Source organism: Peromyscus californicus, unplaced genomic scaffold, assembly GCF_007827085.1.
Source record: "Peromyscus californicus insignis strain IS unplaced genomic scaffold, ASM782708v3 Scaffold_10__1_contigs__length_136768540, whole genome shotgun sequence".
NCBI lineage: Eukaryota > Metazoa > Chordata > Mammalia > Rodentia > Cricetidae > Peromyscus > Peromyscus californicus.
In genome coordinates, this window is record NW_026294391.1 from 45116380 (window position 1) to 45135517 (window position 19138).

The 19138-nt window shown below is 36.7% G+C and overlaps 1 protein-coding gene across 1 annotated transcript in view; it reads right to left on the reverse strand.

Moving 5' to 3' along the window:
• The window catches only part of Il1rapl1 (interleukin 1 receptor accessory protein like 1), a 1314477-nt gene that overhangs the window by 644721 nt on the left and 650618 nt on the right, over positions 1 to 19138 (reverse strand). The window contains exon 3 of the mRNA XM_052732411.1: positions 7865 to 8144. Within this exon, the coding sequence (XP_052588371.1) occupies positions 7865 to 8144 (280 nt within the window). The remainder of the gene's footprint in view (positions 1 to 7864; positions 8145 to 19138) is intronic.

Below are 19138 nucleotides of genomic sequence, written 5' to 3' on the forward strand. Positions count from 1 at the left end.
ATAAAACTGTATTTTTGTCAGGAAATCAGTATGTATTATTTGAGTAGACCACAAAAAAAATAATCTCAGGCAATTAAATAAAGTGAAAATCCATGCATTAATCTATACAGAGTAATCTGTATGGTTCCTGAAAGGGGACTTTTGGGGGTCAGGTAGAAACCTGGTGCAAGGGAAACTCCCAGGAATCTACAAGGATGATCCCAGCTAAGACTCCTAGCAATAGTGGATATGTAGCCTGAATTGGTCATCTCCTGTGATCAGATTGGTGACTGACTACTCCATTTGTTATCAGAGAGTATTCATCCAGTAACTGATGGAAACAGATGCATAGACCCACAGCCAAATATTAGATCGAGCTTGGGGAATCCTGCCAAAGGGAGGGAGGAAGGATTGTACAAGTCAGAGGTATCAAGGCCATCACAAGAAAAGCCACAGAAATAACTAATCTGGCTCACAGGAACTCACAGAGTCTGAATTAACAACCATAGAGCCTGCCTGGGATGGACCTAGGAGACCCTGTACAGATATGTGACAGTTTTGTGGTTTGGTCTTCTGTGTGACTCCTAACAATGGGAGCAAGGCTTGCCCTAATGATTTGGTTGACTCTTGGGAACCTATTCCTCATACTGGATTACCTTGCCTAGCCTAAATACAAGGGGAGGTGCATAGTCTTACTACAACTTGATACACCATGCTTTGTTGACACCCATGGGAGGCTTTTCCCTTTCTGAACAGAAACAGAGAAAGAGTGGATGGAGGGCACAGAGGGGAGGTGGGGTAAGGAATGGGAGGAGAGGAGGGAGATGAAACTGCAGGTGGGATGTAAAATAAATAAATTAGAAGAAAACACACTGCATTTCCATGTCACTGAAGAAGTCTTTTAGACTTTTCAGACATATATTAGGTGATTTTCTCATGTTACATCCAGATTTTTAGTTGTAAGAGGGAAAATATATAATACTATAAACTATGTTCATAGTATCTATCACAAGTTATTGAAGATTTATTTTCTCTTATGCGAACTACTTGAATGGAGAAAAGTTTTAAAATCTTTATATCTTAACATTAGCAGATTATTATTTCACAAAATTTTCTGAAGATATTTGTTATATGATTGAATAAGTAAATTAATTTCTCAAAGAACTTTTTGATAGATATTTAATAGGTAATATAAATGCTAAATGAGAATCATTTGATTCTCCAATTAGAAACTCAAGAGAATGGAAAAGGAGTTAGATAATGTAAAGAGCACATTTCAATGACTAAGAAAATAATAATTTAAAAAATTGTTAGCAAAAGGTTATCATATTCTTATATTTGAAAATATACACACTGAAATCAAAATAAAAATATAGTATTTTACCAATACTCCAAAGAATGGAAATACTTAGGTACAAAATACTAAGATGTTTATAATAGATACATGAAAGAAATCAAAGACAAAGACCTAAATAAATAGAAAATCCTACTGGATTCATTGATCCAGGGCTCCACCTACTTAAGACACGAGTTCTTCTTAAATCAGTTAATAAATTTCACACAATCTCCATAAAATTATAACAGGGTTAATTTCTGTGGATAGGAATATGTTAAAATTTTCATGGATAATACTAAACTGTACAATAACTAAATAACTATAATAACTTGGGAGCATATTTTAAATGAATGATCTTGAAAAGGAAGTAGGAGGACTCACTCTATTAGAAATTTAGGTCTATTGTATGTCTACACACTAAAAGCACTGTAATATAGGCTCACATCTTTTATAGACATTGGCTTAAAATGAATCAAAGTCATAAATGTAATAATGTATGTAGCAATAAAACGTTTGGCATTCATTAAAGATTGCACACTTAAAAATCAAGAAGAATCATGTAGAAGCAAAAGTTTCACTTCACATGAGAAGTATTATCCATACATAGAAAACTTAATAACAAGCATCACCAAAACTGAAAACTTTGTTCTGCAAAGGACATTAAAATGATGAATGAAGCTATGGTGTGGAGAAAGTATTTGCAAATCGCATATTCATAAAGGAACCGGAATCTAGGCATTCAAAGATTTTTCAAAACCCAGCAAGGAAGACAAATGCAATTCAATTATAAAATAATAGACAAATGCATTAACAGAAATTTTACTGAAGAAGACAGAGACGGTGAATTAGCACATAAAGACGTTAGTCATCATTAACTATTAGAGAAATGAAAATTAAAATCATAATGAGATGTCACAAGAAACCTACCAGAATGTCTTTAATGAAAAAAAAATAGTACAATTAGTGATGAACTCTATCACCTGTGCATTGCCAGTAGGAACATGGTAAAGTCACTTTGTCAACTACTGTGCTGGTTTGACTGAGAATGGCCCCATTTGAGTGCTTAGTTATCAGGAAGGAGTACTATTTGAAAAGTATTAAGAGGTGTGGTTTTGTTGAGAGGTATACCACTGGGGGTTTCAAAACCTCAGGCTAGGTCCAGACTCTCTGTCTCTTTCTCCAACTTGTAGAAAAAATGTAAGCTCTCAGCAACTGCTTTAGCACCATGATGATCATGGACTAAACCTCTGAAAGTGCAAGCAAATCCCCAATTAAATGCTTCCTTTTATATGTTGTGTTGGTCACAGGGTCTCTTCACAGCAATTGAAAAGTAACTAAGACAACTAGTATGACAGATTTCTTTTTATGTTTATTGCATGACAGTCTTGTCACTCACATTTACTCTTGCATATTTTTGCCATACAAAGTGAAACTAATTTTCACTTTAAAAAGTTATAGGTATTTTTTGTTTGTTTTGTTTTAGTTTGCTTGTGATTCTGAGATAGAGTTTCCTTATGAAACCCAGGCTGGCCACTAAATAAACAATCCCCACTGTGCTAACATTGTAGGAGTAGGTTACCACTGAGGGGAGAAGTTTTAGCTTTACCTGCCTCACATCAGAAAAAGACCAGATGCCATTCAGTGAAGTAGTAAACCAACAAAGATTATTCAGGAATAAAAAGAAATGCAACAATTTGGATGGAATTTAAAGGAGTTATATTGAATGAAAAATCCAATTCCAGATTATATACTATATGATGGCCTCCATTTTGAGTGTAATAGAAAGAACATGGCTATGAAAGAACAGGAGAGCTCCTTGAACTGGTAGTGTTATTCCATACCTTGACTGCCTTGATGCCATTATCCTCATTATGATTTTGGACCACAGTTTTGAAAAATGTCACCATTGAACAAACCTTGGGAAAGAATTTACCATGTCATTGTACGCTATTTCTCTTTGCCATTTACAATTTTGTAATTAATTCAGAATTACCATTTGAATGAAAAGCATAGATCCACAATATGCCACCATTTGTGGCATTGGAATGCTTTTATGTGTGCTGGCCAGCTCTGTATAGGAAACTTCTAATTCATCACTCTGGAGTGATGAATTAAAAATAAGAGGTCAGGAATACATGAAAATCTGTATTCTTTTAGAACGTATGTTTATTTCTGTAAGTGGTAATGATAGAAAAAAACCTGTGATTCTCTTTCATTCATTTTATAAAATCAGTAATAAAAATAAGGGAAATTGAATAAAAATGCTTTATATGGTTCAAGCAACTATGTAGTATTTTTCTTTCAAAAGGTGAAGGAAAGTTTTGTTCATTATAGTAACAGTAATCATAGATATTTCTGTGACTTACAATACTTCACTGCACATATTTAGGTATAAATAAGAATTAGCTGTGCATAAGGTTTGTTAAACTATGTCATTGGTAAGTTAATACCATACACTTATGGGAAAAATTGAAAGCTTATCTTAGAAGCTAATGCTTTGAAAAGTCTAAAATTCTTTGCTAGTGGATTATTCAGAAACTAATCGTGACAGTTTGTGATCTGCCTGATATCTAAATGTCAGAGACTCAACTAACAACCCTTAGGTCTGAACTCATCAACAGCAAGCCATGTTGTTTTAAATGCTTCTTTATAAAGACTTTTAGTATCTTTCTCCAAATTGGAAAAGGAAGCCATGACATCATGAGCTGCAAATCAATTGCATGCTTGAATTTTAGTGGCAAGAGTTACTATTTCCTCACTTTGTCACTTCCTCTTGAATGCTGCTTGACACGCATTAAACTTTAAGCCTTTTGCCTTTCAGTTTCACCTTCCATTAAAATGTAGACATATGAACAGATGGCAAATGCCATCATTTTGGAAAATTGTCAACTTTTCATTCATTCTTACAGCTCTAAATTCAGGGGTCATTTTATTGAAATTTCTCAAAGGACTGGATCAGAGGTTATATTTGAACATATAAAGGAATGGCAGGTCAGTGCTTTTGAAATTCAGATTACTAATGTGACACATTATTTTACCGTCAACAACAAATGATGAAAATGCGTGTTTCAATGCAATTTGACATGACTAATTTCAGGTGAATGATGACCCTGCATTTATGTGTTTTATATAGTCACCTGAATTTTTTACATGACAGATAGAAAATATGAAATTAAGTGACAGTCCAACATAAGCAGGTGGTTTAAATAGTCCTCTTTACCTATATTAATGTAGCAATCATTTATCAATACCCACAGAAAACCTCTATTTCTGATAAAAGTAATTTCTGATTGTAAAAGTTTCATTAGAATCTAAGAGAATGAGCTTTGCCCAAGAAAGGTACATTTGTTCTTTCAGAAAGTTATTAGATACCTTTCTCAGTTACAACATTCATTTGCCTGTATTTCTTAAACTTCTAATATATGTTTTTGTGTTTTGATTCTTTTATGTGTAACTCTTTTGTGATTTTAAGGTATTTTATCATACTAACATGTCTGAGGCCATGGTTCAGCATAAGCTACAGTACAGTGTAAAGGTGATTCTTAGTACACAGCAGTGATTAGTGTTGGTGGAGTTATCTCCAATCCTGCCTGGACCCACAGCCACTCAGACCCAAATAAACACACAGACGCTTATGCTAATTAAAACTGTTTGGCCTAATGACTCAGGCTTCTTGGTATCCAGTTCTTATATCTTAAATTAACCCATTTCTACTAATCTATATGTCACAGTTCTGCTTTTGTTTCCACAGGAAACAAGAGGCTATGGATTTGTTCCAGATTAAGATATATCAGGTTTGACCAGCCAAGACCCCCTGAAAGGTCTCCAATGACATCATGGCCCAGATGATCCAACATCCAGAATGGTTTCAAGGCAACTGACTCAGACAATACAGCCTCACGGACTACTCCATAATCCTAAAATTTTCTTTATGTCCCCATAAGAATATAGTGCCCTCATCCAGCAGGAAGTAGTATGAGAAGCTACACCCAAATTCCCAAAATATTGTTTATAAATGTTTATTTTTATTTAAAGAGGGTTGATTATAAATACAGACCTCTTTCCAAAGAAAATGGCGGATAGGATATAGATATGATAGGATGAAAAGGTAGATTAATGAACCTACTTTTAAAGAGCAACAACTTGTTTACAAATGTTTTACATTGTTATGGATTTTAATTTATTGATACAAGTTTAAACTTAATTTTGTTATACTGTACATATATTTCTACTCTCATTGGAGGTATTATGTTTATGTCACACATTTCAATTTTAATGTATAGTTAAGAAATACAGAATAATAGTCTTCTATGATAATCAAACTTATAGTCATGTTAAGCTTTCTAGGTATACATAGATATAATTCATTTAGGTAGGTAATCTTCAAACACTCCAAAGACCTACAGAATATGGCATTTAAAATGTTTTAAAAATTTAGACTTTCTGGACAGTGAGACATGTCTGCTCCTTGCAGTACCAGGTTTACTTCAGAGAGGAGGATGGACATTGAAGACACTCTATGTGGAGTTTATCTTCTTCTTGGGAAAAAAAGCCATTTGGGCAAGAAACTGTTCTTGCCTGGACAGCTTGGAAAAAATGTATCAACTGGACATGCAGGACCCATAGGAAGGTGACCACTGAACTTTGCTTGGCAAAATGGTCTTTCAGTTTCCTGCTTCACAGAGAAAACTGCCAGACATTCTACAGGACACAGAAAAAGTTACTGAGAGACTCTAGGCCTGTGGGCTAAAGACAGATGCCCCAACTTTACAGAGGAACTTTGGATGACTGTCCAGGCTGCCAGCTGTCTCTGTCTACTCTCGCAAGATTCCTGAAAGTTGCTTGCATCTTTCTCCCATTTCGCAGGTAATATTATATCTTTCTCAGGTCTTTGATGTAGTTGAAGACTAGATAGTTATAATTTCCTTAGTTATGATAAAAGATAAGTTAGATATGAAACCTTAGGCTCACAAATATATGATAGATAGGATATCTTCTTTAATTTTGCCAAATACAAATAGACTACATATTATAAATAGACTAGATATTGTAACTGTAATTCTTACTTGATAATTGTTTTGTTATATATAATTTTACTATCTTATAGTTAAACCCTGCCTTTTTGATTAGACAGAAAAGGGGAGGTGCTGTGGGATGTTCTGTATGCTGTGAATGTATTGCTCTGACTGGTTGATAAATAAAACACTGATTGGCCAGTAGCCAGGCAGGAAGTATAGGTGGGACAAGGAGACAAGGAGAATTCTGGGAAGAGGAATGCTGACTCAGGAGACGCCAGCCTGCCATCCAGGGAACAGCATGTAACGGCACACAGGTAAAGCCACAGAAAACGTGGCAACGTACAGATTAATAGAAATGGACTGAGTTTAAGTGTAAGAGCTAGTCAGTATGTAGTAGGCCTGAGCTAATGGCCAAACAGTTTTAATTAATATAAGCTTCTGAGTGATTATTTTATAAGCAGCTGTGGTGTCCATGGGGCTGGGCAGGACCGGAGAAAACTTCAGCAACAGATTAGTGCTAATCACAATTTCAGAAGTAGAAGCTGAATTTTAATTAGAGGAAAATATTAGGTAGTTTTGAGACTTTGTCAAAGTCCAGAGTTGACTACTTTAAAAAGTTTTCATTATATAATTTCAAACACTGAAATTCAGAAAAGTCAATAAATGGGTTTAAACACACCTTCCTTCCTTATAATCAGCTTTGTAATGATATCCACTATCATTCACATAGAGTGTGATTCACAGTCCATGAAGGGCTAAACATGCTTAAACTGAGATTTTTTTAACTGTTAATGTGTTAAATGAATATTGTTTTGATGCATTATTATTAAGTAAACTACATATCCTTTATTCTAGGCTGAAAAATATGTATAACTATGCAATTGATTTCTTTAAGGATAATAACAAATACTTGTTACTAACTTTGCTCATTGCCCTGGGAGACTCAGGATTTTTGTAATTGACTGGTAATTGTCATTAACAAAAGGTTCTATAACAGAACCTTTATATTCCCTAATATGGCAAGATTATTGTTCTTTCTGTGTGTGCACAGGCACCACACACACACACACACACACACACACACACACACACACACACATCACTATAACCTAAACCATCTTTGCAGATGTGCATAAACCGGAGATGTCACTGCTCTGTCTGTCTGTGAAGGGTAATAACAAAATGTTACAGCCCATTTAGCAATAAACTATGCATCTTTTCTGCAAGACTTTGCTTACAATTTATTTGCAACATTTTACCTCCTCTATAAATTTTATTTCATAGTCTTTAGTAATTTCTGGAACAGAAGTAGATACCCAGATGGTATCTCTTTTCTCCATAAGCTTGAAATAATGTCTCAATATAAATTCCAATCCCATCTTTTTATGATTTAGATTCTAAATTTTAGTACATGGCAACACATGCAAATATTGAGACAATATGTACAGTTGAAAGTGACAGCAGGAAGCTTTAAGTATTAGAAAACACTATGTAGTTTCATAGAGTGAATAATAATTTCATTAAAAGGTACCTGATGACACAGGCATAAAGCCCACTGTCCTGTAGTAGTGTTGGTCTGAACCAAATGGAGTCTTCTTCTTTGCTCATTCTACTTCCATCAAAGGCAATGGGCTCTTCAAAATCTCCTGGACCAGAGCTTTTATACCACATTAAGCTGAGTCCAGCACTTTGGGCAAGGGAGTAGTTTGTTCTGATATAACCGTAAAAGAGTGCACACTTGATTCTAACAGGCTCTCCCACCAAAACTTGGTATTTCTTGATATCAACAGACCAATCAGTGCATCCATCAGCTGCAGTAATAAAGAGAGAAGGAAAGAGAAGAAAACCATTAGAGAAAAGAATTAGCAACACATTTTTCATTCATTCATTCACTTAAATGTTTACAGAGCATATGCATTGAATCAGATTTATTCTAGACACAGAGAATATAACACTGAGAATTGTCCGTTAAAAGTAGTTTACTCTGCTGGCAAACAGTGCATTGTTTACTTGCTCCTTCCAATGTTTAGTTTTAGTTTGTATCAGTAAGCTCATTACTTATTTATTGTTATTCAGTTATAAATATACCATTTCACATGCTCTGTAAAAATAATTCTGGGCCTTTAAAATATTTTCCTTTGTTCTGCAGCATTGAAGCTTTGTCAGTTGAGGGGGCTGGAGAGACGTTGCTGGTCTAGCATTACTTGGCAGGTTTTTGCAGCATGCATGGCTCTCCCAGCACCTGACTCCTGAAGTGAATGGTACCCAGTAGCTTGGCAAATTTATTTTAGCAATTCTTCAGGTGAGACACCTTTTGATGAATATTTCCCCCAAGAACTTTAGAAAGAATGTGTTAGTCAACCTTAGGGGCAGTTGTATCACCACCAAGCTCTACTAATGCAGAAACTCTGTGACTTCTAACATTCAGTTAAGCAAGGCAATAAATTTACAATACTGCTTACGTCTCTGCTCTGGGGATAGACAACTAATGGGATCCATTACTTGCAAGTTCAATTGTGTTGATTTGGACAATGAAAACCAATCTTTTATCAATTAAAACCCTCTTTTACTGTGAACTGAAGGTTTGTACAGCCACCCCCTTACCTCCCCTGCACACATCAGAGAAGAAACAACACAATATGCTGGTGTTTGGAGAGGGGACCAGGTGTGGGTATTTGGAATTACATGAGGTCAGAAGGCAGTGGCTCCTTCAGATAGGATTAGTGCCCTTAGATGTAGAGACATGAAAGCTTGTTTTTTCTTCCACTGGGGCTCACAAAGAGATCATTGTGTAAGTGCACAGAATGAAGGTAGCCACTTATAAAAAAGCCATCACTAAAACTGAATTTCTTGGTACCTTGATATTGGGCTTCCCAGCCACCAGCACTGGGAGAAATAAGCTATCATTTCATAAGCCACTCCATTTTTATATTCTGTTATGGTAGCCCAGGCAGAGCAATATATTTTTCTTTGATACTAGTGTATCCCTTTAGTATTAGAATCCCTTGTTACATTTCATAATTCTCTATAACTTGATCATTTATGATAGAAATTTTGTGCAAATTACAGTGCAGTTTCTTTCCCTGATTAGACCCATGCTGATAACTTCAGAAATGAATATGTCATAGTTAAGACATATGGAAAAAAATACAATTCAGTTAAGCTCTGGTAGCAGTTTCACAGCCAGAGACAGGGGTAAGCAGTTACTGCTCTGACTTCTGTGAATATTGAGGAAAGTATAAAGAAGAAACTGTGGCAGAAAATCAAGAAGCTAAGGGTTAAGGTTTTGCTTTATGTATTTCCCAAAGGGACCACTTCCCAAAGAAAATTTTAGGACCATTGTTTTTCAGACAAATCGTTATTGTGTAGCAAGAATGACTTGGAACTTGCAATATGTCTAAGCTGCTATCTACTTGTGTCAACTGCTGAATCCTAGGATAACAGGCATATTCCCCGATATCCGGTGACAGCATCTTTTAATATCCCTTCCCTGATACACATACAAAATATCAGATTCCAACATAGCTGATAAACTATCCATATACCTGAAACATCAGTAACTTTTGAGAAGAAATATGACAAATTATCAGTTACATTAAGGTCCATTCAAAATATTTGAACAAATATTTAAGTAAATAACAAAACTGTTTTCTCTTTCAATATTTCTAATATTTTACATTATATTTAGAAATTCTTCCTTTCTTATCCCATGTATCCACTTTTCCCATTAACTAGAAGAAAATAAATTAGGGGCATGATGACATTTCAGTCCAAAATACAGCAGTATCTCCTTAAAAGACATTTTGATTATGCATCAAATATTTTTTAGCATTGTGCAGTAAAGACATCTCAAATCTTACAAGGATATGTGACCACATAAAATTTTACTCTTATTGACTAAAATTACTATTGATTCATTCAGTTCCTTCAGGTTTTCCTTATTTCAGTGCATAAGTTCTGTTTACTTGGAAAAATTACTGTAAAAAAGCGTATTTCTAGATACTTCTGATTATGTAAGTTACCAGGTAAATTTAAAATTTTTGTCTTTTTTAAATAAATAAAAATACAAAACAAAAAGTTATTATCAAGTAGTTGTGGAGAACAGAATGCAATCTGTATTTCATTCTTCCAGAATAAAATATCCTTCTATAAAGCCTCGCTTAAAAAGTTTAACTTTCTGTGGGAAGATTCCATGAGAACAGCCTCTTTCCATATTCCTCTGCAGTACATATTTGTTTACAACCAATGGAAGTTTTTGAAGCTAGAAAACTATGTTGGAAAATAAAAGAAGGAAGCAGTATCCTTATTTCTTTCTTCTGAGACCCTTAAATTTGAGGGAACTTAGATGAAGACAGTGATGGAATTGGGACTCAGAACTAATTGCTTTCCAGAGAGTTCATACTGAAGTATCATTTCACGAACAAAAGCTATATACACTGGAAAATGTCAATATATTCAAATGAGATTGGAAAAAGTATTTTAATTAAGTCACTATTCCTACATATGTAAGAGCTCAAAATATTTCCATGGTAACAAGCTTAAAGGTTGAATTCTAAAAAAAAATCTAATCATAGAACTCACACATATTGCATCCTAATATGAATATGTAAGTGTCAGGTGTGGTGGAACATGCCTATAATCCACAGACACAAGAGGTGAAGAATAGAGAATCAGGGGATCAAGGACATCCTGCGCTATACAATGAGTTTATGGTCAGCCTGCATTACCTAGCTGGACCCCATACATAAAAAAAGCAAACTGAAAAAAAAAAGAAAAAACTTTTAGACAGGTCATATAACTCAGTGGTAAGGTGTGTGATGGGCATGCATATGGAACTGTGTTTAAACTAAATTCAATGCCAGTGTTAAAAATAATAAAAAAAAGAGACAAATGATTTTGTCAGAATGCCCAAGGTGCCTTCTCTTTTACTGAGCTGATGAATCCCGTCTCCAACTTGTTTACGACTGCTGAGCACTCACAACTCAGTTGTTTCCTCTGTGAAATTACATTTATTTGACAAAAAACACCTTTCTGGAAATTTTGTACCCTTTTGCGTATGGCCCACTTTCAAAAAACATGGATGTACAAAAGACGTACCTTTTACCCCAAGAGCATAATTGTGTAGTGAAGGCCTTAAGGTATTGCCAATCCAAGAACTAACACGACTCCTGCTCCTTACTCAGTTCCCAACTTCCTTGTCCTGATCTGCTCTTATTCTTGTGGGTTTTCCCAGAAGATCATTTCCAGTATCAATCACATGCATGCAAAATCCTGTCTTGGGCTAAGTTCTATGAAGGTGGTCTAACATATTATATACTCATGTATTGAGAACTTAGTTCATTTGAGTTCACAGCCCTGTTGATGATATACATAACTTAATACGCTAATATGGGACTGCAGTAATGAGAAATTCACAGAGATGGTTCTGGCAATATTTCATGAAAAGGAGATGTTGGAGATATATATGGAAATTAAGCAAGTTGATCACACTAAGAACAGGCAGACAAATACAGATACAGACATAAAAAAAAAACAATGTCACACGTGTAAGATATTGCACATTTTACAAGAACAACTAATGAATTTGTGTTGTCTCTGAAATTTAAGGCCAAAAAAATAACAATATATAAAGTGAAAGAGGTAAACAAAGGAATGTTCTATTGTTTGCTTTAATAGATCTTAAAAGTGTTTAGATTCCTTACAAGAGCAATGGTGTGACTTGAAGTGTTTCAGAGAGTGATAGAGGCAGTTTGTTTCCCCTTAATGTACTATATAGAATTTTGGGTCAAAGTATAAATTAGAAGATGGCTTTACCCAGAGAAATAGTATATTGAAGGTCTGATTTCAGCAGACATAGTAAAGATGTAATGTTTGTTAAAGATTTGTAAGCTAGTATTTGAACATGCATATTCGACTTATAAGTTGTAACAGGCTTCCCCAATGAGAAGCAAATAATTCACAATAATGAGATTAATTCAACAATATACCATTGAATATACAAAAGAGAAGCCATCATTGAGAACAACGACATCGAGATTACGTAAACCTAAACCATGCTTCAAATCAGTCTTTAGGGTTTCCAGTTTCTCATAGTTAAGAGCCACTTTGTTTTGAGATCACTACAAATGTGGAAGTATTTTGGATCCAGAGAAAGTAGAAATAGACTTTAAAAAATAGAGATAACTAATCCAGAATGTCATACATTATATTTTGATCATATTCATCCCCTTCCCTTATATCTACTGCCCATTCTGTATGATACAACTTTGTATCCTCCAAATTGAAAAAAAATACATTGAGTACCATTAGTTCTGCCTATATACACTCAGGTACGTGGCCATCAACTAGAGCATATTAGAGCTATCAGGAGCCACTTCCTTTAAAAATGCTAATTCTCCTTCTCCTGGTAGCTATCAATTACCAACATATCCTCAGGAAGGGGTGGGGCTTTGTGGCTACCTCTCACTTTCAGGCTGGGATTTTATCTTTTTAACTCTTCTTGAGCAAGAACATCCAAACTAAGGGGAACTGAATGGATATTGGAATAACAATCCAGTATTGGTATTCCCTACACTGTATATAAATAATAAAACTCTGCTCTCTCTGTCTAGCTCTCTCGCTGTCTCTCTCTGTCTCTGTCTCTGTCTGTCTCTGTCTGTCTCTCTGTCTCTCTGTCTCTCTCTCTCTCTCTCTCTCTCTCGTGTGTGTGTGTGTGTGTGTGTGTGTGTGTGTGTGTGTGTGTGTGTGTGTGTTGTGTGTGTGTGTAGGTGCATGCACTCCTGTGTGTGCCTGCTAGGGATTAAATCCACATCTGTATCTATGTGCATTCTAAATATAAACTCTTCCACTGAGATGTATCCCTATTTCTTAAGTATTTTTCTGATAACCTGATATATTTGTATACCTTTAGTTTTACATAAACACCTTGTCCAGAATAAAATAAGTCTAGATTAGCAATTATGTTTCTAAAAGTAAAAGTTGAAAAAATAAGTATCTGGGATAAAAAGGCATGTCAAAAATGTTGACTCTTGTTTCTCTCTAGTAATCAAGTCACCTACCCTACAACTTTAAACACCCTCACACATATGCATTTGACTCTAACTTGCTTTTTGGTAATCACCCTATAAATTCCCCATAATACCTCTTGAACTCAAATCTAAAATAACCATCCTCTCTAACCAGGCATCTTCTCCTGAGAAAGTAAAAGGAAATACAGAGCTGTACATGTAGGTAGTGCTTTTCTATCTTCTTGCTCCAGGTAAATCGATTCTAGTCTTAGATTTTTTTTTTCATGTGTCACTTCTTTCAGGCTTTGGAATTTATATGATCAATATGTTCTATCGAGACTTGAAGAAAAATAATTATGGATACCAGTCATACTTAAATGTGTTAATGGAAAATTTATGCTTAACTTGTTTATCCATCATGTTATGTCATTCACTAATCTGCTCCCACTGTAGTCCAGGGAATGTTATAGATGCTAGTGGTATTGTGGTGAAAATAATAAAGTCTCAATTCTTAGAGAAGTCAGATAATAACTATAGAAATATATTGTATCAAGAAGAAAAAAGAAGTCCCATCCCCAGCTCTGCAGCAGAACACCTCTAGCAGCTTTCCCTGGCCCTCTCTTCCTGGAGATCCCACAAATCTTCCGCCCTCTCCCAATTCATTGTTTTGTCCTAGCCTCCAACACCAGAAGGCACCCCATGACAATTCAAGAGCTGCTCCTGCAACAAGTGGGCTGACAGTGAATCCACGTATCACTGGAGGAGCAGAATGCATTCTGCTCCCCAGACTCAACCACAGTCTCATCTCCAGCTCTGTAGCAGAAAACATAGGGTGGTCTCCCTTTCCTCTCTGAACACATTCTCAAGGATCATAAACATCTTCTTCTCCAACCTTCCTTCCCCAAACTCATCTCAGTATCCCAGCTTCTAACACCAGCAGGCTTCCCCTGTGAATACACCAACTGAGCAAGTCAAGGAAACAGGTAAGCTAACTGAAGATTTTCACCACGCTCTCCTCTCCTCCCAACCAAATCCCCCAATCTTTCCCCTAGCTCTGCAGTGAAATACCTGTGGCAGTCTTCTCAGCCCTCCTGGTGCCATTCTTGTGGAGCCCATAAACCTTCTCCTCATAAATCCCCTCTATTCACATGCTGCTTGATCCCAGCACACAGATCTACCAGGGAGTTCCTGTTAAGCCACATACCACTCCTGCAAGGGAAGCAGGTAGGCTGAGTGTAGGCATTCCCCTCACATTCTGTTCCTCTAGATCCAAACTCCCAGTCTTATTTCCAGAGCTATAGCAGATCCTCTAGGGTGACCAGTCTTCCTGTCTCCCCTCATTCCAAGGAAATGAAATAAATAGATTCTGGTTGAACACTCTGTTCTTCTTCCTTACACGAACCCACTCAAACCCGTAGCCTATCCTCAGTGTCAGCTCTCAATGCCCAGAGACACATTTTATCTGGAACCCCCAGTGGCCACAAGTGTCAAGACCAAAGAAAATTTCCCACCAGGCAACATACAGACACCATACCCTCTGAAAACCCTGAGAGGAAACAGAAACCAAGAAACAAAACACCTACCCAACAAAGACAAATGCAGACATCAGCACCTATACCTATAATCATTTCAATTCCAGATACCTAGACACCAACACAACAACAGTCAGGGCAATATGGCTCCACTAGAGCCCAACTCTCCTGCCACAGCAGGTCCTGAATATTCTAACACAGCCAAAGCACAAGTAAAAGACCTTAAAACCTCCTGTATGAACATGATAACATTCCTTAATGAGTCAATTAATAAATTCCTAATTGCCATAACATGTATGTAGAGGACATGGTGCAGGCTCATGAAGGCCCCATGATTGCTGGCTCAGTCTCTGTGAGCCCATGTGAGCCCTGCTTAGTTGATTCAGTGGGCCATGTCCTCCTGGTGTCCTCCATCCCCTCTGACTCCTACAATCTTTCTCCTTCCTCTTCTGTACAGTTCCTGAATCTCTGAGGTGAGGGATCCAATGGAGACTTCCAATTTAGACTTTCTCCACATGGCTGTGGGTCTCTGTACCAACTCCCACCTGCTGCAGGAGGAAGCTTCTCTAATGATGATTGGACAAGACACTGATCTATGAATGCAGCATTATGTCATTAGGAATCATTTCTTTGAATTTTTGGGCAGGAATGTTTGGTTTTAGGTCTGTAGGCTATCCAGTCTCCTATTTCTACCCACCCAGGCAGTGCAGGGCATGGGTTTCCTCTTATAGCATGGGCCTCAAGTTAAGTCAAACATTGATTGTCCACTCCCACAAGTTCTGTGCCATTGCCTCAACAGCACATCTTACAGAAAGGACAGATTGTAGGTGGAGGATTTTGAGGCTGGGTTGATGTCTAGGTTTCTCTTTCTGTATTCTGCAGAGTGTCTTCCCATGCCAAAGAGACCAGAACATAGGGGTAAAAGGCTCTGTGGAGGCATTAGCCTGACCTCTCATGCTCAATGAAGAAATCGAATAAATTTGTGGGTGGACTGGGAACAGGTGAAGATGGGAGGGGAAAGGATCAGGTGTGGGGCAGTAAAGGGATGGAGGGAGAGGGTACAGGGAGAGACAGTTAGAATTGGGGAGCATTGAGTGGGTGGAAACTTAGTACAATGAAAACATTTTGGAATCTATGAGGGAGATCTTAGTGGAGACTCCTAGTAATTGAGGATACAGAGTCTAAACTGCCCATCTTTTTGTAGCCAAGCAAAGTTTCTAGTTGTGGGACTGGCTTGCACTTGGTGACATTTGCCTTAGGTGGTCCCAGGGTGATCTTTAAACAACCCAGGCTGATGCTAGGATAGAAGGTCACTCTTGGAAAACTGACAGCTAGGGCAATCTCCACATAGCTCTACCGGACTTTCAGAGAAGTGTTTATACCAGTACTCCTCAAATTACACTATAGAATAGAAACCAAAAGAACATTGTCCAATTTGTTTATGAGGCCACAGTTCCCTTGATATATAACTTACAGAAAGACCATGAACAAAGAAAGAGATTTACAGACCAAATTCCCTTATGAACACGAATGTAAAAATATTCAATAAAATACTTGCAAACTTAGTCTAAGAACACAGCGAAAAGATCATGCACTATGATCAAGTAGGTTTCATAGCAGAGATGCAGGGGTGGTTCAATATACAAAAATTAATATATATATATATATATATATATATATATATATATATAATCTACCATATAAACAAATTGAAAGAAAAAAGCATACAATCATCTCATTAGAAGCAGAAAAGGCTTTTGATAAACTCAAATATCTCTTCATGATAAAAGTCCTAGAGAGATTAGGGATACAAGAGACATACCTAAACATAAGAAAGGCAATTTACAGCAGGCCTATGGCTAACATCAAATTAAATGGAGAAAAACTCAAAGCAATTCCACTAAAATCAGGAACAAGATACGGTTGCCCACTCTCTCGATACCTATTCAGTATAATACTTGAAGTCTTAGCTAGAACAATAAGATAACTGAAGGAGATCAAGGGGATACAAATTGGAAATGAAGATATCAAAGTATCTTTATGTGCAGATGATATGATAGAATACATAAGTGACCCTAAAAATTCCACCAGGGAACTCCTACAACTGATAAACACTTTTAGCAAAGCAGCTTGATACAAGATCAACTCACTAAAATCAGAAACTCCCCCCTACACACACACACACACACACACACACACACGCACACGCACACGCACACGCACACGCACACGCACACACACACACACAAATGACAAATGGACTCAGAAAGAAATTAGGGGAACAACACCTTTCACAATATCCTCAAATAGCATAAAATATCTTGGGGAAACTCTAGCCTAGCAAATGAAAGACTTGTATGATAAAAACCTCAAGTCTTTGAAGAAAGCGATTGAAGAATATATCAGAAGTCAGAAAGATTTTCCTATGTTCATGATAGGATTAACATAGTATAAATGCTCATCCTACCAAAGGCAATCTACAGATTCACTGCAATCCCCATCAAAATTCTGTCGTAATTCTTCACAGATATTGAAAGGACAATTCTCAATTTCATGAAAAAAAAAACCCTCTAGGATAGCTAGATCAATCCTGAGCAATAAAAGAATTCCTGAATGTCTCACCATTCCCAGTTTCAAGTTTTACTACAGAGCTATAGTAACTGCATATAGTAAACTGCATGGTAGTGGCATAGAAACAGACACGTTGGTCAATGGAATAGAACTGAAGACCCAGATATAAATCCAAACACATAGGGGCACCTGATAAAGAAATTGGAAATAGATACCATAAAAAGATAGCATCTTTATCAAATGGTGCTGGTCAAACTGGATATATGCTGATAGAAGAAGGCAAATCATCTCATACTTCTCATTCAGCAGAATACTCAAGTCCAAGTGAACAAAAGACCTCAACATAAAACCAGATTCACTGGACCTGATAGAAGAGAAATTGGGGAAGTCTTGAACTCATTGGCACAGGAGAAGACTTCCTGAACAGAACACTGATAGAACAGGCACTATGATCAACCATTAATAAACAGAACCTCATGAAACTGAAAACATTCTGCAAGGCAAAGGACACTGCAATTTGAACAAAGTGGAAGTCCACAAAATGGGAAAAGATTTTACCAATTCCATATCCAATTGAAAATTAATATCCAAAATATATAAAGAACTCAAGATTCTAGATATCAAAACACAAATATTCCAGTTTAAAAATGGAGTACATCTGGGCAGTGGTGGCACATGCCTTTAGTTCCAACACTTGATAGACAAGGAGGCAGAGGCAGGCAAATCTCTGTGAGTTCAAGGCCAATCTGGTCTACAAAGTAAGTTCCAGGACAGCCAGGCTGTTACACAGAGAAACCCTCTCTCAAAAAACAAAAAACAAAAAAGAAAAATGGAGTACAGATCTGAATGGAGAATTCTCAATAGTGGAAGCTTAAATGGCTGAAAAACAATTAAGGAAATGTTCAACATCTTTAGCCATTATGGAAAGACAAATCAAAACTATTTTAAGACTCCATCTTAAACCTGTCAGAAGGCTAAGATCAATAACACAAGTGATAGCTCATGTTGGTGAGGATGTGGAAGAAGGAAAACCCTCTTCCACTGCTGGTGGGATTGAAAACTTGTAGAGCCACAATGGAAATCAATATGGTGAATACTCAGAAAGTTGGGAATTGATCTACACCAAGATCCAGCTATACCACTCCCAGGCATATACCCAAAGGATGTGTCATGCTACTACAATGAAGCTTGTCCAAACATGTTCATTGCTGCTGTATTAATAATAGCTAGAAACTGGAAACACCATAGATAACCCTCAACAGAAGAATGGATAAAGAGAATGTGGTACAATTACACAATTGAATATAACTTAGCTGTTAAAAAAATGAAATCAAATAGTTTGCAGGAAAAAGGATGGAAACAGAAAAAAAATCATTCTGGGTGATGTAATTGAGACTCAAAAAGATAAATATGGTGTATATTCATTTATATGTGAATATTAGCCAATAAATAAATGGTAACCAAGCTATACTCCAGATACCCAGAGAGGCTAGGTAAAGAAAAAGGGACTTAGGATGACACATGTGTATCCCTGAGAGGCAGCAATAGAACAGAGTGTTTGAGTAGACTGGGGATGAGTGGGGACTGAAGAGCAGGATCAGGTGGGGAAGGGAAGGAAAGATGGGGTTAAGGCAAGGAATGTAAGGATAGACAGCTGGAATTGAGGGAGTTTGAGGGAGGATGAGAAAAATCCAG